This window comes from Alosa pseudoharengus, unplaced genomic scaffold, assembly GCF_046254945.1.
Source record: "Alosa pseudoharengus isolate Yale_2024_CS ecotype anadromous, Long Island Sound unplaced genomic scaffold, YU_APseudo_1.1 YU_APseudo_1.1_scf_13, whole genome shotgun sequence".
NCBI lineage: Eukaryota > Metazoa > Chordata > Actinopteri > Clupeiformes > Clupeidae > Alosa > Alosa pseudoharengus.
The window spans coordinates 18,016,468-18,040,467 of NW_027468598.1; the positions used below are offsets into that span (position 1 = coordinate 18,016,468).

Here is a 24,000-nt window from a genome sequence, read left to right on the forward strand (position 1 = left end):
CACACACACACACACACACTCTCAATGTAGGCTCTCCAATCCCAGGGCGCTCCTTCAGTTTTAACGAGCCAATGAAAGGACATCCTCAGGGGTCAACCCACGGCACGACCCTTCCGCCCACCCACCTCTTCTGCCAGTCTTTCAACTCAGCCTGCACAATGACAAGCGCTTATTAGCCATGATCGTTCTCCTTAATTGGGTCTTGGCCAGAGTTACTCTACATGTTCTATATGGAGTCAGTAGGCCTATAGGTTTCATTGTGGATGTATCTGTGCTTTTTGTGAGTGTCAACACCATGTATTGTAAAGGACTGTATATCATGCTGATATTGCTCAATGATAAACTACTAAATGTGCTTGCATTACTTAATTATTTTTCTTAGTTGTCAACTCATGTTCAAGGACACTGTCGAAATTAATATTGTGAACAGCAGAAAGGACTGTCTTCTCCAACATTAAATGGAAGGGGGGGGGGGAATGCTGAGAAAACAGACATCCACATAAACTCATTGAAATTTCACCACAGGCTTCCTTGCGGAATACATTTAGCGATTGCTCAACATTTCAAAATAAATCAATTTGAACTGAGATAAAAAGTAATTAAACTGCAGAATCGGGAGTATGCCACACCGAAAAATGAATCGCAAGGGGGGGGGGGGGTCTAATTATCAGGAATATGCCCTTTCCATGACAAACACAAGGGTCACAAATATTTGCGCAGCCACAGAAACTGTGGCATAATGAGAGGACCCTGGAACAGATCATGTGGTGGTCTGGCATGGATTAGCCAGAATCGGCCCAGATGAGGGCCAAGTCCAGTTCAGCTGTGGGCTGCCCAGTACCACATGGGCACATCGGACTGAGCAGCAGTGTCTCAGGAAAACCAAATTTATCAGAGAGCTGATGGCAAGCCATGACGAGGTCAAGAGATCACGGGGTCAGTTAGCAGGGGTCAGGAGTTTAATGTCACTACCCACTGCACACTACACAAACATGCGCACACACACACACACACCCAAGCAGGCATTCACATGAACACACACAAACATAGAAGACAAGTACACATTCAAACACACACACACACACACACACACACACACACACACACACACACACACACACACACACACACACACACACACACACACAGACACACACACACACACACACACACACACACACAATATCACAAGTACACATTTACACATACACATACACATACACATACACATACACATACACATACACATGCACACACACACACACACACACACACACACACACACACACCAATGCTTAGTAAAGACATCAATGTAGAGACCCCATAAGCACTGTGTCGGCAAATAACAAATTGGCTGTACGGCCCTGCTCCTTGGAATGGATGGAATCACATTAAGAGCACTGGCTCCCCTCCGGTCACCCACGGAGATCAGCTTCACTACAGAGGCAGTCGATCACGTCCACGCCATCGACAGGCTGCCTCCCAACAGCTGGAGTGATTGATGCTGCCTCTCACACTTCTATTTTCACCACTCCTTATAGCCAGTGTGCTACTTATGTTAATGAATGGACACTTATATATACTTGGGGTGAGGCATGGGATTTTCTAGTGACACACACACACGCACATGCAGGATCCTATGCATGCACATGCACACACAAATGGTGACCCGTGTACGGAATGCAAAGGGCTATGATGTAGATTCACATACAGTATACAGTGTGTTTGTATATCTACATATAAATATACATGATTCCATGCATACTGTACACACAGCCAGATGTCCATCTAAATGCATACTCACACAATCCCAGTATACATATTCCACATGTTCCTGTGTACAGTATGGAAAAAAATGTACACAGGGAATGGCCTCTCTAGCTGATGTATTAAGTCCTGAACACGGGCACCCACGCATGAAATGTATGGAACAAGGAATATGTCAAAGCGCATACAACCTTCCTAGCACATGTATATGCACTGACAAACATGAATACACACACACACACACACACACACACACACACACACATAGCTGAAGCATGTCCTTAGGCTAGCCAGGTCCACTGCCTGTCTTGAACTAGTCAATGTGGTGTGTGTGTGTGTATACACATGGTCTCCAAGGCAACGACTAATGAGCGATTTGCCTAGGAACAGAAATAGTTTGATGATTCATGAGACCGGAGGGAGGTGTGGGGGGTGGGTAAGGGTACTGTGCTGAAGGTGGGGGTCAGTTGGTGGTGAGTGGTGTGTGTGTGTGTGTGTGTGTGTGTGTGTGTGTGTGTGTGGGTGTGTGTGTTTAAAAAAAGCCACTCCTCTCAAGCCTGTTGGTCCAGGTCAACCTTACTGTGTAGAGTAGACCCACCCTCTTCTTCTCCTCTTCCTCCCCATTCCCATCGCTTTTCTGTTCTAAACTACAAGTCCATCCAGCAGGCTTTGCTTGCTCATTCAACAACGCCCTCCTTGGTGTGTGTTTGCCCTAGCAGTTTAAGCAGGCTCGCGGGGTCACACTGAAGAATATTTTGTCTCATCCGCTCCCTCAGGCCGTGTTTCTGTTTGGCCTGCTGCTGTCTGTGTTTTTATTTATTTATTTATTTTTTGTGAGGGCTCTGAAAACAGAATCAAAGGCCTGTGTTTATTAGGCTGGCATGTAAACAAGCCGGTCATGCTTTAATCAGATTTGGACGGCAGGGTTTGTCATTGAAACGATCGCAAGCGGCGCAAGATAAGACGAATGAACACTCGACGCGGACAGATTATAGCTGATTGGGCCTGGCGCCAGATAACAGCTGACCCCAAAACAGTTCCGGCCCAGATCGGGGCCACATGTGGCCCCATGATTTGCCACAGCTGTACCTACCAGAGACAAATCCCAGATCCTTTCCCCCAGACAATACAGACAATGGAAATATAAGATCAGTCAATAGCCACGGCTTTGTGATTGACTCAAGCGAGCACGGAGTACTTCCCATGTTTGGAGAGATGTATTTTATTGGGAGTTGAGTGAGCTCAGAGGGAGGGCCATGTGTGTGTAGTGAATCTTGTTTTATTGGAAGGAATGGCAGTGGGGAATGGTTGTATTGGCGATCAATCGCTGGCTGAAATAGTGCTTTAATACCAGCGCTCATGCACAGTGATAAGGTCGGAGACAAACACTCATATGTGTCTGGCCTTATGGGGATTTATGCAGTGGGATCCCTGAGTGCCGGGAAAACATGTGGAAAGACACACACACACACACACACACACACACACACACACACACACACACACACACACAAATACATACACACACACATTTACGCTTACAGAGGTGCACAAAATACTGCAGTGATGTCTTTACAGCTTTTCTGTTTGAGACTGGCCTACACAAAGGCTTTTAAATGTGTGTGTGCGGTGTGTGTGTGTGTGTGTGTGTCTTTGTGTGTGTGTGTGTGTGTCTGTGTGTGTGGTGTGTGTGTCTGTGTGTGTGTGTGTGGCACGGGGGCATCCTAACCAGCTCACTGAGCTGTTCCTCAGCTCATCCCAACAAAACGCCACACTGAGTCTCCATCACACAGCCACACAATCCTATCCCAGTCAAGACAGTTAAGTGTCATACACCACACCACTCACACACACACAACACACACACACACACACACACACACACACACACACACACACACACACACACACACACACACACACACACGCACGCACGCACACACGCACCCACCCACACACACACACACACACACACACACACAGAGACACACACACACAGAGGCACACATTGTAAAAGCCAGAGAGAGCTAAAAATGGAAACAGATTGGAACAGGAGCTAAGGGAAGAGTTGCAAACACAAGGTTCAGTGATGAGACAAAAAGACAAAAAATGAAGTTGTGAATGAGACACAAGAACCAGAGGGCCACAAAGATGTAAGCATTGTGAAGCCAGAGAGAGAGATGAGAATGCCACTCTATTATGTGCTCTATTGTACTCTGCAAGCACACGAATACGGCGGCTGTGTGATCAAGCTCGGTGAAAAACGAAACAGACAGGACAGACTGCTCACTGTGGCGAGAGAACAACTTTGTGTGCGCGTTCCTCCTGGCAAAATAATAATATTTTTTTTTTTTTTTTTTCTCCAGCTGTGGGAAAATCACTTTTTAAACACATTATCAAGCTGTGGCATCTGTTTCCTTATCGTCCAATTAAATTTCTCACCATGGTAACACAGCTATGTTGTATTTCCCTGTTACTCCCCCCCCCCCACCACCACCCCTCCCTTTCTGTAAGTCCTGAAAACCCCACTGCAGCTGCGGCACCATCAGGGGCACGTGCCGTCTACGTTTACGCCTCCAGTGCTCTGCTCCGGCATTATTCATGTTTACATCTCGATGCTTCCTGAGTTATTTACCCCCCCACCACACACACACTTTTCCCCTCCCGTTCTCATCCGCCACTCTTTTGAGAAAAAATAAACACTTTTGGTTTTTTTCCAGCGAGTGACACTCGCCACGGAAAACGTTTTGACGACAAGAACGCGGAAACTGATGAGCCAGCAGCGCGTGTTTTTTTTTTTTTTGTGGCGTGCCGCTTCAGTGCGTTATCGGTCCTGACGTGCGGTGGTCTGGCGGAGGTGTGATGGAGCGGCGTGACTTTAGCATGCTATGATGACTAGCCTAGGAAATGCTGCAGCAGACAACAAGCAACAATGGCAACAACAACAACAACAACACACACACAGACAAACACACACACACACACACACACACACACACACAGACACACACACACACACACACACAGACACACACACACAGACACACACACACACACACAGACACAGACACACAGACACACACACACACAGACACACACACAGACACACACACACACAGACACACACACACAGACACACACACACACACACACACACACACAGACACACACACACACAGACACACACACACAGACACACACACACACAGACACACAGACACACACACACACAGACACACACACACACACACACACAGACACACACACACACACACAGACACAGACACAGACACACACACACACACACACACAGACACACACACACACTGACACACACACACACACACACACACACACACACACACACGTAGACACATATGCACACACATTGCCTTGATTCATATCCCTACCCATGGTAACCTTAATCATACCGCCCCCAGTTGTCCTGCCCTCTCCCCTCCCTTCTCTCACCCTGTGACAATGAAGTGCCAGTGACCATTTAGGGAATTTGATGGCGGCCGTCAACTTTATTTCAATTTCCTCGATGGCGGTCACGGCAACGCCCCTGATGCCACGGCTCACCCATGCCTGACCACCCTTCAGGTGTCGAAAACGAGGAGAGGGCGGGGCCTGTTGTCAAGCTAGGGTGTGTGTGTGTGTGTGTGTGTGTGTGTGTGTGTGTGTGTGCATGGGAGGGTGGTGTGGTGTGTGTGTGTGTGTGTGTGTGTGTGTGTGTGTGTGTGTGTGTGTGTGTGTGTGTGTGTGTGTGTGTGTGTGTGTGTGTGTGCGTGGGAGGGTGGTAGGCGAGAGACAGGGAGTTGTCACCGTCTTCCATCTTCAGACGCTAATCTGGACCCTCTGATCACAAGAGGAAATCAGACCTGAGCAAACGCCGACAGATAGGGATTAATAAACTGCCACCTAGTGCAGTGGCGCTTTGCAGGCCTCTCTTTATTGATTTAGGCTTATTTGGGGGGGGGGCAAGACCTAATAAATGGAAGATAGAGATCCGACAGTTTGAGTTCGGTTTGGTTGAATCCCACTCTTATAGAAATGACTGCAGTCTGAAGCCCTCAAGGTCTGTCTACAGAGAAAGGCCTGTTACAGAGCTTTCATTTCAAATCCTCTGATGAGTGGGAGTGAGTGGAGCACTTGTTCCAGCTCTTCAGCTGTCAACTTGTCTGCGATGCTTAGTTGTTGAGCAGCACATTGCAGGTACTGAGGAGCTTGTTGGTTTGCAAATGCACCTTCCACATCTGAAATGTTAATCTTACTATCATAATCTTAGCGCTTTCAGTTTTAAATCAATCTTATAATCTGAGAATCTTAAATCGTTTATAGAGATGAGAAGACGTTTGGATGTTTGTAGGTCTTAAAACAAAGACAACTCAATTAACTTGTAAATAGCTTACCAAGGACTGGCTCTTAATCCCTCTGAAAAAAATATCAATGAAGTGTATGGATGCAGTGCAGCCTTGACAACTCTAACACATAGGCTAGCATGCATACTAAATGTCAGCTGGATAAATGTAATATGAACAAACTGCTACATTAATAATATCTAAAAACATTTTGTAATAGATATATAAAGTAAGACTTACATTTTGCTTCACAGACACATACACTGACTGACGTAGTGATGGCAAACAGACACCCTTTGTGAGACCAGGTGACTGTTCCAGGAATAAGGAGAAGTTCTTGTTTTGAGAAAGATGTACATGTACAAAATGATGATGTATTTAATTGTTGATGTTTAATTAAATAATGCTTTTACTCATCTGTGTAGAAATAACAGCAGGGAATTATTTGTTTTTCTAATGATAGATTTATCTGTGGTAAAATAAGTAGCACATCAACCGAAACTGGAATGGTCAAGGCATGGGCACCAAGGTACCAGCTCTGCGGTGTGTGAGTGTAGCTTCTGCGTGGTCTCTGGGGCAGGTCAGGGCCACTGCTCTCATAAAGCCTATCGATGAGCTGTGGCCAGGGTTATGAGTGCTGGGCTGCTGTCGTAAACCATCATAATGCACTTCGTATCTTTGTGGGGGGCTGGGGGGTGGACAGTTTAAGAGGCCGTGCTGCTTCAGCGACCACCTATGCCCGAGTGAGTCCCTCCCCCCCCCCACACACACACCCCCAGTATGGCTCTGCGTCGTCAGGCACCTTGGCAGGAATTCAGTCCCTGAGGACGGTAGTGTGGCCTTTTTTTATTTCTGTGGGAAGCCCCGAGAGCATCTGACCTACTGACGGGGTGGAACCTGACCCGTGAGATAGCGGCGCTCTCAGGAAGACTTCCTCTGTGACACACAGCTGAAAGTAACAGCGACCGGGAAATTCCTCATACACGTCCCAGTGCACTGCCGCTGCTGCTTATTGTAGTGTTTTAGTGCTAGCAGGGGCTATTTCTAGCCAAGGTCAGGTTTCACAATGCACCCAGTTTTGTCCGTAATCATATTATATGGTTTGGTATTCTGCTGGGGCTACTGCATGCATTAGGAACGCATATATTACATCCATATTTTATAATTCAATGATATGAATGTTGACGTGAATACCGGTATTTGCAATTTAATAGAGCTATATATCCCTACTGCTGAGTGACACATTAATAACAGTGAGGAATGAGAGTCATTCTTTTATTAGTTTTTAGCATTCTGTTATTCCCTCACTTACACTTGCCCCTGGCTTGGGTACCCATGTTGTGACTGAGTCAACCGCTGAGATGCTGGAAGGGAAGAATGGTTCACAGAGAGGGCATGATTTAGCTGCACGGGCTCCAGAGAGCTGGTGATATGACTCTCTCATCCTGAGGCAGATGAGTTTACACTTTGCTGCACTCGCGTTTGATTGGACGAAGGTCTGTGTATGGCAGTCGAGGTGTCCACACATCCCCTTGTGTCTCGCTCGGAGAAGCGTGAGTGTGTGACGGTAGCCATGATGACACACAACTCCAGCGTGGTGAGTCAAAAGCAAAGGAGAGGCGAGCTCAACGCTGGGCAGAAACTATTCTATTCCTTCAAGGCTGGGATCATGGAAATCTAACAAAAGCGGTTTATCATGTTCTGTACTGAATAGCAATGCTCTTTCACTTTAGTAACATTTGTTAAGATCTTACCTACTGTATGATACTGTACTTTTAACCACAGTACTGTAGGCCAGCAAATAAAAAATTGCCTCTTTTATATCTGCAGTGTGGCCAGAGCTATATAGTTCCATAATCCTTCGTAATGTCATATATAATCTCAAGAATCTCAAACTAGTTTTGCCTCTCAATCAATGAGATCCAATGAGACCCTCTCATATAGAGCACTTGACTTGTTGTGGGGGGCAGGATTTGGGGCAGAAGGACATGACATAGACCATGCTTGGCCATGCTTCCCCGCCATCCTTAGAGCTGGACGGGGGGGCAGGGGGGGTGTCTGGGGGCACAGAGAGGGACATTGGGTCGTGCCTGGTCAGCCTCTTCACTGCCTGTGTTTATCGGTGCTTAAGCTGAGCCAGTGGGCCGGAAGGGAAGCCGCGTTCCCCAGGTGCCTTGCTTGGCTGCTGCTCAGAAAGCCGCGCTCAGTTCTGAGGATTTTCCCCTCGTGTCCCTGTTGTGTTCAGTACAGAGAGAGGGGAGGGGGGGGGAACAGACAGAGAGAGAGAGAGAGAGAGAGAGAGAGACAGAGTGAGAGAGAAACAGACAGTGAGAGAGAGAGAAAGAGAGAGAAACAGACAGAGAGAGAGAGGGAGAGAGAGAGAAACAGACAGAGTGAGAGAGAGAGAGAAAGAGAGAGAGAGAGGGAGAGAGAGAGAAACAGACAGAGAGAGAAAGACAGAGAGCGGGATTCTCATGCAGTATTTGGGACATTGTCTGTGATAAGTGCACATGGCCCTTTGCTTTGTCTCTTGTCGTGCTCGGCCCTTCTCTTTTTGGAAGACCTAGTTTTGAAAATGGCTCCCAGAGCATGCCCAGTCGAGTGGATGTCAGCTCCGCTGTGTTTGCCTTCCAAGTCTGTTTGAGCTCAGCAACACACAGGGAGAGATAGAGTGGACACAGTGATGGAGGAGTCTGGGATGGAGTGGCCAGAGACACTGAATAGATTGACATCAGCAGACTTATAGTTTAATGGATACAGAGATGGATGGATACATATACTGACATTATACTGCAGACAGATCAATTATATAAAACCGAAAGGTAGATAGATAGATAGATATTGTAGACAGACGTAGACGTAGATTCTGATAAATAGCATATTTCAGTGTCTATTATAAAAGCACTGTGTCATATAAAAAGACACTGACATTTGGTAAGACACAATGTTCTTCTCCCTCTCTTCCTCCTCCTCTCTTCCTCCCTCCTCTTCCTCCCTCCTCCCCCCTTCCTCTCCCTCCTCCCCTCTTCCTGTTTTGTCCGTCCCTCCACCCATGATTAATGACTCCCGGCCTGAGTCTATTTGCCGAGCATCCCGGCGAAGCTACACACACGTTAGCTGTGTTTAAGGAGTGTGACTGGAAAACAGCCGCCCGCTGACACTCAAAATGGCCCAGGGGGGGATGGAAGTGTGTGTGTGTGTGTGTGTGTGTGTGTGTGTGTGTGTGTGTGTGTGTGTGTCTATGTGTGGTCCAGTTGCCTTCATCCTACATCACAGGAACTCCCCACTGCTGTAGCTCAACTTGCGTCACTGGAACCCATTGCCACTGCAGTCCTCCTCCTTTAGATTGTTTTCATGTACTTTGTCATCGCCATTAAATTCACAACAAAAAAGGGGAACAACAGAACAACTACAGTAAAACCCACTGATGGTCTGTGCTGATTTCAAAGGCAACAGGCTTCTTTGTTGTATTGTTCTGAGAAATAATTCTAAAATTACAGCACGCAGTACATAAGTGGATATGCAGTGTTGTCTAAATCATGTACATAAAGAGAAAAGGTGGGGGGGGGGGGGGGGGGGGGTCATAAATGCGTCATTGTTTGGCCCTCACTCAGTGAAATGGCCCCATACTAACATGTGTGATTGTCCGTGGTGTGTTCAGGGCCCCCAGGGGACCACTACCCGGCCTCTGCATCATCCTGTGCCCCGTATCAGGCCTGTACTACTGTCTCTCTCTCTCACACACACACACACACACACACACACACACACACACACACACACACACACACACACACATGCACACACACAGTGATGTACACTCACAAACACACACTCACACACACACTAACACACACACACACACACACACACGCACAAACACAAACACACACACACACACACACACACACACACACACACACACACACACACACACACACACACTCACACAAACACACACACACACACACACACACACAAACACACACACACACAAACACACACACAAACACACACACACACAAACACACACACTCTCTCACACACACACACACACACACACACACACAGTGCAGGTACATGTGAATGTGAGGAGTTTCTCCATTTAAAAAGCAGCAACACACTCACACGGCGCTGGTCTGTATATGATTGCTGTCATGGTTATTCACATGAATGAAGATGTACAAGTGTCCAAGGGAGAGCCACTGATTTCTTAAAAGCCAGGTTGTCTCGGATGAATGTCCCCTTTCAGCTGGGCAAGCAAAGCACCTGAGCCAGACCGAGCTGGAGCTGCATATTTTACGTGTGTTCACTTAGGAAGTGCTTTTATCCAACCAAAGCAAGGCAGAGAGAGAGAGAGAGAGAGAGAGAGAGATAGAGAGAAAGAGAGAGAGACTGGCAGAGAGGCTGGAGTCACCCAACATCTCGACAAGGTTAAAAATGCTTAACTGCATCTTGAATGCCAGGAGTGTAATAAATGCCGGGGTGAGAGGACACACATGGCCAACTTTTCTCTCGGGCTCTCGCAGGCCTGTGGCAGAGGACAATTTATTCCCTATCCGTGGTAATGGCCCAGGACACTCTCCAGACGACACGTGCTGAAGGGCAAAGCCAGACAGGCTGAGGTCAGGTAGGCAACACGGTCTAAATGGCCGTCAGCGGTAACACAATCTGACAGCCCTCCTCCCAGCGCTCATCCCGGGGGATACCTGGGTAATTGACGTCCATAAGGTTTGGCCCGGTTCTGCCATTAAGAATGAGAGGTGCGGTTAGTTACTGTGCCCATTGTTCTGGCGGAGGAGAGGAATGTTCTACCATTGGCTCAGTGGATGGAGCGTATCACAGGCAGCAGCCATAATCATGGATCAGTCGGGCTGGCAGATCGATGCCATGGCGTGGAAGGCCAAACCAAGTAAGCAGTGGATGCACCAAGTTGGACTGGACCAGGATTGGCATCCATTCCAAAATCCATTTCTTTAAGGCAGATATTACAGTAAACAATTGACAAATATGTCAGGACCCCCCCCCCCCCTTTACGCAGCACTTTAGATCAAAACGCCTGCTAAAAAACAGAATATTAATGTTCTCTCGCCCCCCACCACCAGCACCCCTTTAGACACAAGTGCCACCGTTTCAGATGTGATTGTGATTCCTGCTAACAGGGAAAAGCGCGACATGTTGCTCGGGTGTTATCTGATTGTTCTCTCCGCCGTCTGATGGCTCGGAAAACAGCTCTCGTGTAAGTCAGGAAGCCGCATCGGCGGGGAATATTTTATCTGCGGTTCATCTGGAGTGGCAATCTAAGTGCTAATCACTTTTATTTTCATCCTCAGCCTCGGGAACCGCTCAGAAGAAGGGAGGGGAGTCTCTGTTCTGTGCCTCTTGTGCTGTCAGTTAAGTGGGCTGGTGGCACAGATGAGGAGGCCTGGTGGATGGCCATGTCAGATGATATAGAGAGAAATGTTTAATGAACGACAGAGAGAAGAGAGAGAGATGGAAGGATAGAGATAGAGAAAGAGAGAGATGGAAGGATAGAGATAGAGAGAAAGAGAGAGATGGAAGGATAGAGATAGAGAAAGAGAGAGATGGAAGGATAGAGATAGAGAGAGAAGAGAGAAAGAGAGAGATGGAAGGATAGAGATAGAGAAAGAGAGAGATGGAAGGATAGAGATAGAGAGAGAAGAGAGAAAGAGAGAGATGGAAGGATAGAGATGAGAGAGAGAGAGAAAGAGAGAGATGGAAGGATAGAGATAAGAGAGATAGGGGAAAGAGAGAAGGAGGAGGGGAATAAACAAATGAGAAAAGAGAACCAGAGGACAGACATCAAGAGAAAGAGGACTAGACACTGAGAGTAAAGGACACATGAGGAACCAGAGAGGGGAGAGATGGAGCAGGAGGGACGGACCGCTGGTGACGCGAGAGGACGAGGATTCCACTCAGACCTTTCCCCTGGCTAAAAGCATGGCTGCTCCTCGCGGCGAGCATTTTAACATGATTAAAAAACTCCCTGAGAATTTCCAGTCAATTAACCCAGCGGGTTTCATTCATTAGCATACAGCAGGCGCACAATGGTTCCTTTTCCTCCGCCCGCGTCCCGCGTCTGATCTAAACGACCCCCGTTGATTAATAATCCAGAGGAAGGCGGCCGCAGTGGCAGCCAATATCTCTCCGCTTACATCAGCAATTTCTCTCTCTCTCTTTCTCTCTCTCTCTCTGTCTCTCTCTATCATCCTCTTTCTCTCTGTCTTTACACAGACACTCGTTACACTTTCATGCCAAAAGAGAGAGGGACTCCTCATGCTTCCTGATGAGTGCCATGCGGGGGCTGGACTTTAATGGCACTGTTGTGTGCTGTTAACTTTTATGGGGTGGTGTAAGTCAAGCGTCCCTCCCAGTCCTCTCCTCCAAAAGCCATGCAGGTCATCTCTATTAAAGCCCCGCATTGTAATGGAGACTGACCACTACATCACTGACAAGGGCTTGACCACACGTCACAGACCAGTTCTAAAAACGCGGGTTTTCTGGCTATTTTTAGATCTCAGGTATCTGGTGACAACAGTTTTAGTAGAAGGTAAATGTTTGCTCTGTGGGTGGTTGTATGGTTGCATGACGGATTATTTACTTGTCTTGAGATGGTGGAGCTACTGTATATCTTTCCATATCTATTATTTGTAGTCATTTGGTGTGAATGTGTGTGTGTATGTGTGTGAGTGTGTGTGTGTGTGTGTGTGTGTGTGTGTGTGTGTGTGTGAGTGTGTGTGTGTGTGTGTGTCTGTGTGTGTGTGTGTGTGTGTGTGTGTGTGTGTGTGTGTGTGTGTGTGTGTGTGTGTGTGTTTGTGTGTGTGTGTGTCATATATTATTGCTTCAAGTCGCTATGTTTATATGTACTGTCAGAAGCAGCTCAGATCTGATTCAATAATGTATTGGTCTTTGTCCTGATCTGAGCATGCTATCCTGAAGGAAGGAGGCAAACCGTGGTCTCTCTTTCATCTTGCACACTAACGTGCCCTCCATAAATCCTCGCTCTCCTTGCCAACGCTGCTTGACATTATTGTGACAGTGTTTTTGCAGACTGAGAGAGAACAGCAGAGAGAAATAAAAGAGAGACAGAGAGAAATAGAGATTGAGAGAGAGAGAGAGAGAGAGAGGTGGATGATGTGGCCTGCACCCTAACTCCCCCTTTTCTCTCTCTCTCTCGCGCTCTCTCTCACTCTGTCTCGCTGCGTGAGTCATTCTCTGAGTGCGGTCCATCCACTGAATGAAAGCACAATGCAACACAGGCCTGAATGCACCCTCTACCCCTAACACACACACACACACACACACACACACACACACACACCGCGTTCACCCCCATCTCACTCTGTAGACGGGGGTATAAAAAGGAGAGCTGAAAGATGGAGCCATTAATTGGCATGGTGAACAAAACAACACACAGAGCCTTACAAATGAAAACACCGCGGGGTGTAAACGGCTCTATTTTGGATGAGCTGGGAGAGGTGTGTGTGTGCGGATGACTTAAGGTCATCGCCCTGTGTGTGTGTGGAACAGCCAGACCATCTCTCGTGGTGCTCTCTCAGAAAGAGCATGTTACCAAGGGCTTATCAGAGCTCTGTAAAAGGATAAAAGAAGGGCCTATTTCAAATCTGTCCCAAGAAAATAACTATTTTGCAAATGATGTTCTGGGTGGAAAACTTAAACTCTAAACTCTAAAGGTGAAATCCAAAAGACACTAAAAAATAAGAATGAGAACAGAGAACCCTTCATCAGAGTCAGATAGCATCAGATATATTATTATCTGAAATAGCTACCCATTGTCAGCTACCCAGGAAGGATTCTGTATTAAGCACTGCAGGATTTTCAATGAACTTAAAGTCAACAGCTCTTTTGTTAGCCACAAAAGTACAGCATTAGATTTAAATAGTCATTTCCTTGGCTGTTTATGTTTTTTTTTTTTCTAAGAGCCATGGGAAAATGCAGTCTGAAAGAAGAGCCTGAAAAGTGTTTTTGTCTGGAATACAGTTGCACTTAAAGTCATAAATAGAATATTGTGATGGAGAAAGCCAGTGTGTGTGTGTGTGTGTGTGTGTGTGTGTGTGTGTGTGTGTGTGCATGAGAGAAAGAGATCATTTGAGTGAAAGTGGGTATTAAAGTGTGAACTGTGTTTAATAAAAGAGACTGAGGACTGTTTTATGATTTTATGCAGAAAGAAATGAAGAGGATTGCAGTGTGCCAGTGGGAGCCGCCGCTCGGATTCCTGTTTGTTTTCTTGTATTGTATTATGAGGGCAGAAACTGGGCCAAGTCAAGTCAGGACTCTACAAAACTCTCAGGATAAAGGCATGAAAAAGGGATTTTTGGGAAAAAGAAATCTTAAGGCTCAAGTCTTAAATCTAAATTATGTATTTATTATTAAATGATTTACCCTGGTTTACTAATATATATGTAGCATGGTCTTGGTATGACCAAAGTGGTGGCATATTAGACATATTAGTTGTCCTTTAAGCAAGCAGTCTTTTAAGCGGTGAGAAAGTGAATAGTCCGGCGTGTTACATTGACTCTTTCCCACTGTTCGTTTCTCACCTTCCAGTGGGGTGGAGCTATCTCAAAGCGTTCATTAACAGCATGCAGCGTGCTGAAGGCGGACGCAGCGTAGGGCTTCTGTTCAAGAACGCTGGGAGGGAAAGATGGCTTGATTTAATTAAGACCATCAGCAGCTGGGCGGAGGACTGCTGCAGAATCTGGCCACGACAGCAATCCTGGCAGGCAGAGGTGGGCAGAGGTTGGCCAGATCTCTCTCTTGCTCACTCACACACACACACTCACACTCACACACACACACACACACACACACACACACACACAAACACACACACACACACACACACACACACACACACACACACACACACACACACACACACACCTTGTTTAGGGCTCGCCCTTACCTGCAAAGAGAGGATCAGATTGTACACATTAAGGGATGCTGTCTAGGAAGCTCTTGTTTTAGCATCTTCATATTTCTTCTTCTCTCTCCCTCTCTCTCAGTAACCATGCAGCTGTAGCAGAGGTTTAACCATCTCTCTCCTCCATATCTCCACTCTCCCTTTATATACGACATCCATGACTGACGCCATCCATCAGCCCAATCACTTCTGTTTCTGTGTCTGTCATAAAGTGTCATAAAAGCAGAATGAATAGCAATCTCTCTCAGTCACGCTGAGACGGTCCAGGCTGTTCCAGCCGCTGAACAGCAGCATCAGCAGCATCAGCAGCAGCAGCGTCGGGGGGGGGGGGCGGCGGTGGTAGCCAGTGTTGTGTCCTGTCCTCATCTTGCAGGGAGGATTCTCCTGATTCTAAGCCTGGCTGAAGCCTGATCCGCGTCACCGCTGTCTGCTCTATAAATAGCCAGGGAGGGAAGGGAGGCGTATTTAACAGCCAATATGGAAGTGTTGTGGGGCGTGAGGTGGACAGAGATGGGGGAAGGGGGGTTGTAGCGGTGCGGGGGGGAGGGAGGGAGAGAGTGGGTAGGTTAGGGGAACGATGTCGTCCGTGCGCTCCTCTGTTGCCAGTGACCTGTGAAGGCTCAGTTTAGAGCCGGTGACGTCATAAGAACGCAGCACACGGAAAATGGAACAAGGCCTTGGCCTCCCGGAATGGCTGTGTGCATACGCAGAGTGGCCCGTTGTTGTGTGTAAGCCTCAGCACCAATATGCCCACTGGGTATTATGAAACCACTGCTGTTTTCGTTTCTTTTTCTTTCTTTCTTTCTTTCCTTCTTTCTTTCTTTCTTTCTTTCTTTCTTTCTTTCTTTCTTTCTTTTTTCTTTAGTTTTTTCTTTAGTCTTTTTTCCCATTTCTCCTCTTCTTTCTTCCTTCTTTCTGTCCGTTCATTTATTCCTTCCTTCTTTCCTTTCCTCTTAACTTCATAATTCATTCCTTCTTTCCCCCTCTCTGCTGGCTGTATCTTTTTATCTCTGATCCCTCCTTTACAGATCTCCGTTCCTCTCCTTTCTTCCTCACTGATTCTAGGAATTTATGTACGGTCACAAAAGCCCTGAGCGCTCTCGCTGAACACTTCCCAGTGAAAGACAGCAAGGATCAACATCTACAGTGATAATGGGCCGATTGCTGCCGGTTCACAATTACGCATAAAGATGGAGAGCACTCATGCTGTGGATGAGGGGAATGTAGTATATGTCCATTGCATATGTTAAATGCAAGAGAAGCAGGTGCAGAGAGGAGATTAGATCTGCCACAGGTCTATCTTACATGACAGGGGGCGCGAGAGAGGGAGTGAGTGACAGAGAGAGAAAGGGAGAGAAAGGAAGAGAGAGAGAGAGAGAGAGAAAGAGAGAGAGAGAGAAGGAATTCATAGGCTGAATGAAAGTCACTATGTGATACCTGATTGTTTAGTGGTGAGTAGAATCTGATATTCCCTGTGTTGCCTGCCTCAGTGCCCTGCATAGTGCACAGAAAATCTCTAAAAGGCTTCTAGACTCTCTTCCCTCAGAGATCCAGAGAGTGCTAGCAGAGCAAAGGCAGGCCCAGACCTTCTTCAATTCTTTAATGCTTCTGTCAACAAACGCCATGTCAGTGCTGTGCAGCTACAAAGTAGTCTTCAAGGTTGCACACAAGACACAGCTGTTAATATTTCCTTTAGTTGCCTTTGATTTCAGAGAAGTCATAAGAACTTTTTCCTTTCTTATCTGAAAGACCTGACAAACAGGATGTGTGTTGCGTGTGTGTGTGTGTGTGTGTGTGTGTGTGTGTGTGTGTGTGTGTGTGTGTGTGTGTGTGTGTGTGTGTTGCGTATGTGTGTGTGTGTGTGTGTGTGTGTGTGTGTGTGTGTGTGTGTGTGTGTGTGTGTGTGTGTGTGTGTGGTGGTTGGGGGTAGATAGCAAAGAAAGACTCCTTTGAGGCTGGCGTTGTAGCGATACAGCGGGGCTGTTTTAGTGAGACTGGCGGTCGGGCGGGCGGGTTCCGACGGGCGGGAGCAAGTGGCAGGTGGCCACGGCAGTGGGGAGCGCCACTTCCTTGCCCCGTACGGTGCGGCCCCCAGCCTCCCGCGATGGAGCACGATGCCCAACAATGACGCCCTGATAAGGGCCCTGACACGCCAGAGAGAGGAGCCATAGAAACATCCCCCACCCTCAGAGAGAAAGGAGACGGTGACAAACTGAGTAAGAGAGAATAGGGGGCAGAGGAAGAGAGAGAGAGAGAGAGAGAGAGGAAGGAAGGATTAGAGGGAGGGAGGGTGAAAAAGGGAGGCGTGTGTTTGATATGGACAGAAAAAAAGAAGAGTCAAAATAACAAGAGGGGAAAGAACATGAACAGTGTTTGTGAAGACTGAATGAAACAGCAGGAATGGCATAAAGAGACGACTAGAAGAAAAATGGTTCCATAATGGGATGTTTATCTGCTAGCTTGATGCAGAAGACTTGATGAGAAGACTCTCGCTAGTTGTGAATGAGAGACTGAGATTTAGGCCTCTCCCTCCCTCTCTCCATCTCTCCATCCCTTTCCCTCTCTCTCCCTCTCTCTCCATCTTTCCATCCATCTCCCTCTCTCTCCCTGTCTCTCCTCTATTCATTAACTCATTCTGCATGCTCAGCGTGATTTGGCTTTATGAAAGAGCGAAGGGAATAAAGGAGGCAGTCATTCCATTTACTTTTAAACCAGGGCCGCTTGACAGAACAGCGCGAGCGATTGATCCATTCAACGGTTCATCTCATTATCACCCTGTGCTATTACGGGCAGCACGAGGCTTGTGCAAGAAAAAACAGACAAAACGTCATCAGCGCTCATACAGAGAGTCCATACGGATTTTTCATCTGTAGTTCAGATTACCCCTCATGGTAACTAAATGTGTTCCGTATTCCCTATAAAGCCAAAGTGCAGTAACTGCATTTTTTGTTAAATTCACTTTTTTACACCAATATAAAATGCCATATCCTCCGATCAATCTATCAAAATCTCATTAATCTGAAACATTTCCTGAAGATATAGGGTTTTCATTTTACAGTATCTGCTAGAATACAATGTGAAAGACAAACAACAATGCTGTTTTTCTCAGTTTGGAATTTACATAGATACTGCACTTTGGCTTTGTAGGACATGCAAGCTATTTCGCTCCTTTTTCACAGATGTATGTCTGCCTTAGTGTTACTGAAAGCTCCAGTGGCATATTTTACACTTTGGCCAGATCTCTGTCTTGCTCACACACACACACACACACACACACACACACACACACACACACACACACACACACACACACACACACACACACACACACACACACACAAACACACACACAAACACACATACACACACACACACACACACACACACACACACACACACACACACACACACGTTTACATAAACAAAAGAACTCATGTAAAAATCAAACATCAGTGTGTTTGTCTCACTCGAAGGATCAGTTGAGCAGGGCAAGTAATCCCTCTTGTAGGCATTTCTATTCAACACTGAGGGATCCGCTCTAACAAAATGGACCCAGCCTTTTAATAGGGATTTGAAATGAATAGCCAGCAAGCACACTGTTCACACATGGCACCGTTAAGAATACACTTCATAATGTCGATGAAAGGAACGAGAAAAGGGAGTGAGTGAGGACGACGGGAGCCTTCCTGCCGGAGCGAGGGACCTCGGAGGAATAATGAGTTGTGATATTCCACTGTCGCAATTAGACTCCACTACTCCCATTGCTCATAGTGCCTTAATATTTCATGAGAGAGCCTTACTAGACTTCTTACAGTGAATAAAAACAAGTGGGCTTTTTTTTTTCTTTTGGCATTTTTCCCTCGAAAATTAGGTCTAGAAATTAAACATGTCAAAGCTCATTGAATTATCAGTTGAGTGCTGCGAGTAACAGTTGTTAATGCAGTTAATGTTAATGCACACACACACACACACACACACACACACACACACACACACACACACAAACACACACACAGAGAGCTTTGCTTCACGCACATCTATTAACAACCGAAAATGTGATTTCCGACAGCATAATTTCTGCCGTTGCATTGAATGTTATCACCTCTATTATTTTCCTGTCACAACAAGGACATCGCAATTGTTTTCTTATGACAAATACATGCACCTCATCAAACAGCAGATGTGAAATATCCTCTTCTCTCTCTCTGGTTTGTGATAAGCGTGAAGGAGGCTGCCGCTGTTGCTCACTGCTGTAATGAAAGGGATGGGAAGAGTGATGGCCTTCTCGACTTGCTCTAAATTGATGTGTTGCTCAAAGGTTGGCCTGGTCAAATTGAGGCTCAGGAGAGATTGCTTTTGAAGTCGAGATAAGCTTTTATCATGGGCACCGTGGTACTGTATGTGTGTGCGAGTGTGTGCGAGTGTGTGCGTGTGTGTGTGTGTGTGTGTGTGAGCATGTGAGTGAGTGTGTGCGTGTGTGAATGTGCGTGTGTGAATGTGTGTGTGTGTGCATGCCTCTGCAGAGGCAGAGAACCAGTAGCCTCTGGTGGGGAGAGAGGGCTGGTGTGGATGGGCACGGGGAGAGTCGATATTCATGGAGTACCTTCTTTGGTTTAGGCTCCAACCCCGTCCATTGATTGCTCTGAGGCAAACTGTCCCCATTGCCTTGCTAGCTAAACTCGAGCTCATTGCAGGTAATTGAATTGTGTTTATTTCCAAAGAGGCTTAGTGGGACTGGCAGAGGAGGATAGATCAGAAACACAGAAAGGATGCTCAATGAGGGAGGAGAAGTGAAAGAAGGGGGAAAGAGAGGGGGGGAGAGAGAGAGAGAGAGAGAGAGAGAGAGAGAGAGATGGAAATTAAGGAGAGCAATGTAGATGAAAAAGTCTGCTTCCAAAAAGGCTGGAGACAATTGGATTAGCAAAGACCCAGAAAAGCAGATTCTTTCCTCCCTCTGTTCTTTCCTCTCTGGGCGGCTTCAGATACCTCTGGTTTCTCCAGACGGTTCTGCCAACGAGCCACTGCCCAGAAATGAAAGAAGAGAAAGAGAGAGGAGGAGACCTGCAGAATTTGCTGCATATTTCCACCAGCTCTCTTCACTGCAATCAGTGATGCCGTAGCAGCTACTGCTACTGCTACAGTACGTCTCCCCTCATGGTATCTCTGGACTCTGGCTGAAGTCTGGCCCAGGTCTGGCTCAGAACTGTCCATACAGGATCCACACCATCTCCATTCACTCCACTGCAGCAACAGCCTGGCGTCTTTCTTCTCCCTCAGTCACAGAACAAACTCAACCAGTAGGAGGGGAGGGCATTGGAGAAGCGAGAAGCAGGGTCTGTGTTTGATCTTCTCCACAAAGCCTCCTCCTCCTCCTCCTCCTCCTTGTGTTGATGGTGGAAAGTGCTTTTTGCCTGTTGTGTTTTTTTGTGGGGAGTCTCAGTATGACGCTGGAAGTTTGTCATTCCTCGAAGGGGACAGCGGTTATGAAACAACCACGTCGTCGTCAACAACAACAGTGGCAACAACAAAAAAGCGGAGCTCTTCAGTTCCATGGAAACAGGCCGCTTTTTCATTTTTTGTGGAGTGTGTTTACCGCACGTTGAAAGAGAGAGAGAGAGAGAGAGAGAGAGAGAGAGAGAGAGATAAAGGAAAAGACAGAGAGACTGATTTAGAGAACTAACGGGAAAAGGAGTGAAAAAAACACACCAGGAATAGATAGCATTTTCTTTGTAGTCAAGCCACCCCCTATTTCGATGAATTCAAGAACAAAACAATAGCAGGAAACAGGAATAGACGGAAAACATGAGAGTGAGTATGATGAAACTGTGTTGTTTGGGGGCAAGAGCTTCAAGTGGGTTACCATTGCAGTTCATCTGTGTACACCTGCAGAGAAGCTCTCTCTCTCTCTCTCTCTCTCTCTCTCTCTCTCACACACACACACTTCACACGTACACGCTCCAGCAAATGAACACTGCACCAGCCAGTGGCTGAGACTAATTAGACCTAGCCGGTACGTTGAGTCAATATGGCTGATCAGAATGAAGCACACTCTCATTAAAATGTCTAACATTTTTATTCTGGGTCTGTTTACTGTTAATGAGCACTCCTCTCTCTTTGTTCTGCGGTGCTCTCTTTCTCACTCTCTCTTTCCCTCTTTCTTTCTCTCTCTCTTTCCCTCTTTCTCTCCCTCCCTCTGTGTAGTGTGATGGAGACTCACCATGTGTGTTTGTAATCTGTGAGTGCTGCTGGGCTTGTCCCTCTTCTCCCAGGTTCAGTGGCTACTGCAAGGAATGATGCCTGAGTTGGTCAAGTCTTAACATTAACTCTAGTTTTTTTTTCTCTCTCCTCCGTTTCTGTTTCTGTTTCTCTCTCTGTCTCTCTCTATCTCTCTCTCTCTCCGTCACTCTCTCTTCACCTCTCCTCTCTTGCTGCTTCTCATTTTCTTTCTTCTCTGTATATTCTTCTCTCTCTCTCTCTCTCTCTCTCTATCTCCATCTCTCTACAGTCTGTTCGCAGTACTCCCGGGGCGTCTTCGCCATCTTTGGCCTGTACGACAAGCGGTCAGTGCACACGCTGACGTCCTTCTGCAGCGCGCTGCACATCTCGCTGATCACACCCAGCTTCCCCACCGAGGGCGACACCCAGTTCGTCCTGCAACTGCGGCCCTCCATCCGAGGGGCCCTCCTCAGTCTGCTCGACCACTACGACTGGAACCGCTTCGTCTTCCTCTACGACACAGACCGAGGTGAGTTCACTCAAATTGCTTTATTTCATCCCTCTGTTTTTCTTTCCATCTTTCTGTCTTCTGTCTCTCCTTATTTTTCATTTCAGTTTGTCTCTCTGTAGTATAGTAAATGCTTTGTGTTCACAGACACTTCAGGCTTACACTGAGCATGTTTGATTTAAAGCCACCGGAGGCCAAGCCTACCATCATTTCATCAAACAGTCCTATTGTCCTGGGACGCTTGTCAAATACACACTTTTAAGGCCCACTTTGGATAGAAGGGAAATTAAAATGCTGGTCAAACTTACAAAGATGGGCAGCTTTTGCCCTTTCAGTTTTGGTGTTAAGGATCATCATGCACCTGGTTTGTTAGACTCTGAGCTCTACATGCAAGATGCTGAATAGTCTTCTATGTGTTGTGTTTGAATAGAGAGACTGAAAAACTGCCAAAATACATCCCTACTTTCCAATAACATTCACATAAGAGCTCTCACTGTGTTGGTATGTATTTGTCCACAGGCCTACTTATTTTCAGTCTAAACAAGCCCTGACACATAGCTTCCAGCTAACTTCGCTGTCTCTTGTAGCTGACAGTACAGCTCACTCCTACTGCACACTCACAACCCACAAGTCGCACCGCACCGTGTCTGTGGGCGAATCAAAGACAAAAAAGCGAGACACACCAGAGCGGGTGAAGTACAGTGTGCTGCTAGTTAAACGACTCCACCCGAGCACTGGAAAACAGGTGCTGCCGTGGATACGCGTAAGTGTGATGCATTGTACAGACGGTGGGTATTGATGGGGAAAGTTGTTTCCGCGCGCACCGCGGAGTCGGCTAGCCTTGGGGGTTTTGTTGAGCTAATGAACACTTTCTTCACGGCAAAGTGCCAATGTATCAGCATCGGCCGAGAGAGTGTGTGTTCTTCCATGCTGTGGTGTGTTTAGCGCAGTGTTTGTGTGCAGGTTGAGTAAGACAGGTTGTTCACTGCATTGCTTGCACTCCTGCTGGTGTGTGTGTGTGTGTGTGTGTGTCTATTCCTCTGTGCACATTTATGCACACAATATATTATTTATACATGTAAATTTGCTTGCATATGTGTGTATGCGAATTAATGTGTGTGTGTGTGTGTGTGTGTGTCTGAGAGAGAGAGAGAGAGGGGTGAGGGAGAGAAGAACAGAAAGAAAACAGAGAGAAAAAGTGCACATGTAATTGAGAGAGAGAAAGAGTGCACATGTAATTGAGAGAGAGAAAGAGTGCACATGCAATTGAGAGAGAGAAAGAGTGCACATGCAATTGAGAGAGAGAAAGAGTGCACATGCAATTGAGAGAGAGAAAGAGTGCACATGCAATTGAGAGAGAGAAAGAGTGCACATGTAATTGAGAGAGAGAAAGAGTGCACATGTAATTGAGAGAGAGAAAGAGTGCACATGCAATTGAGAGAGAAAGAGTGCACATGTAATTGAGAGAGAGAAAGAGTGCACATGTAATTGAGAGAGAGAAAGAGTGCACATGTAATTGAGAGAGAGAAAGAGTGCACATGTAATTGAGAGAGAGAAAGAGTGCACATGTAATTGAGAGAGAGAAAGAGTGCACATGCAATTGAGAGAGAGAAAGAGTGCACATGTAATTGAGTGTGCTGTTCACTCCAGTGTGTGCCGTGGCTCTGGGTGGCTTTACATTTAAATCAGCGCTCTCCCTGGGCGACAGTTAGTCCCTAATGCGTCGCTCTCATCATCACTCGCCACTTGTTTGGGGGCTGTGGCGCACAGATACTCCCTTCAAAGAGAAGAATGAAATAACCTCTCATGCGTCGGGCTCAGGGAGTCGGCTCTTTCTCTCCGACGAGCTTAAATGTGACACGTTTCATCCCGCAAATAATAACGCCGGCTTTCCGCGAATCCCACTCCGTTCCTTGGCACACTGTGTTTACCTCCGATATCCTCCGTCGGAGAAATAAAGAAAGCTGCACTGTAAAAAAAACTACTACATGACAAATAGTCTCCGTGGCAAACGTACCTCCGGACCGGGATCAAATCTGAGTCTGGCACAGGTTTGGCCCTGGTCTGGCCCAGACTCATATACCATGTGGAGATGGGTTTGGCTCTTGATCCAGTAATGGAGAGATTCAGTTCTGCAGTGGTGATGCATTGCAGCAGCTATACCCTTTATGGGGTGTGGAATA

General features: G+C 46.7%; 1 protein-coding gene across 9 annotated transcripts in view; it reads left to right on the forward strand.

Moving 5' to 3' along the window:
- Nucleotides 1-24,000, forward strand: part of gria4a (glutamate receptor, ionotropic, AMPA 4a) — an 81,541-nt gene that overhangs the window by 8,553 nt on the left and 48,988 nt on the right. For all 9 annotated transcript variants that reach the window (XM_076282349.1, XM_076282351.1, XM_076282352.1 and 6 more), the window contains exon 3: nucleotides 21,599-21,838. In XM_076282349.1, the coding sequence (XP_076138464.1) occupies nucleotides 21,599-21,838 (240 nt within the window). The remainder of the gene's footprint in view (nucleotides 1-21,598; nucleotides 21,839-24,000) is intronic.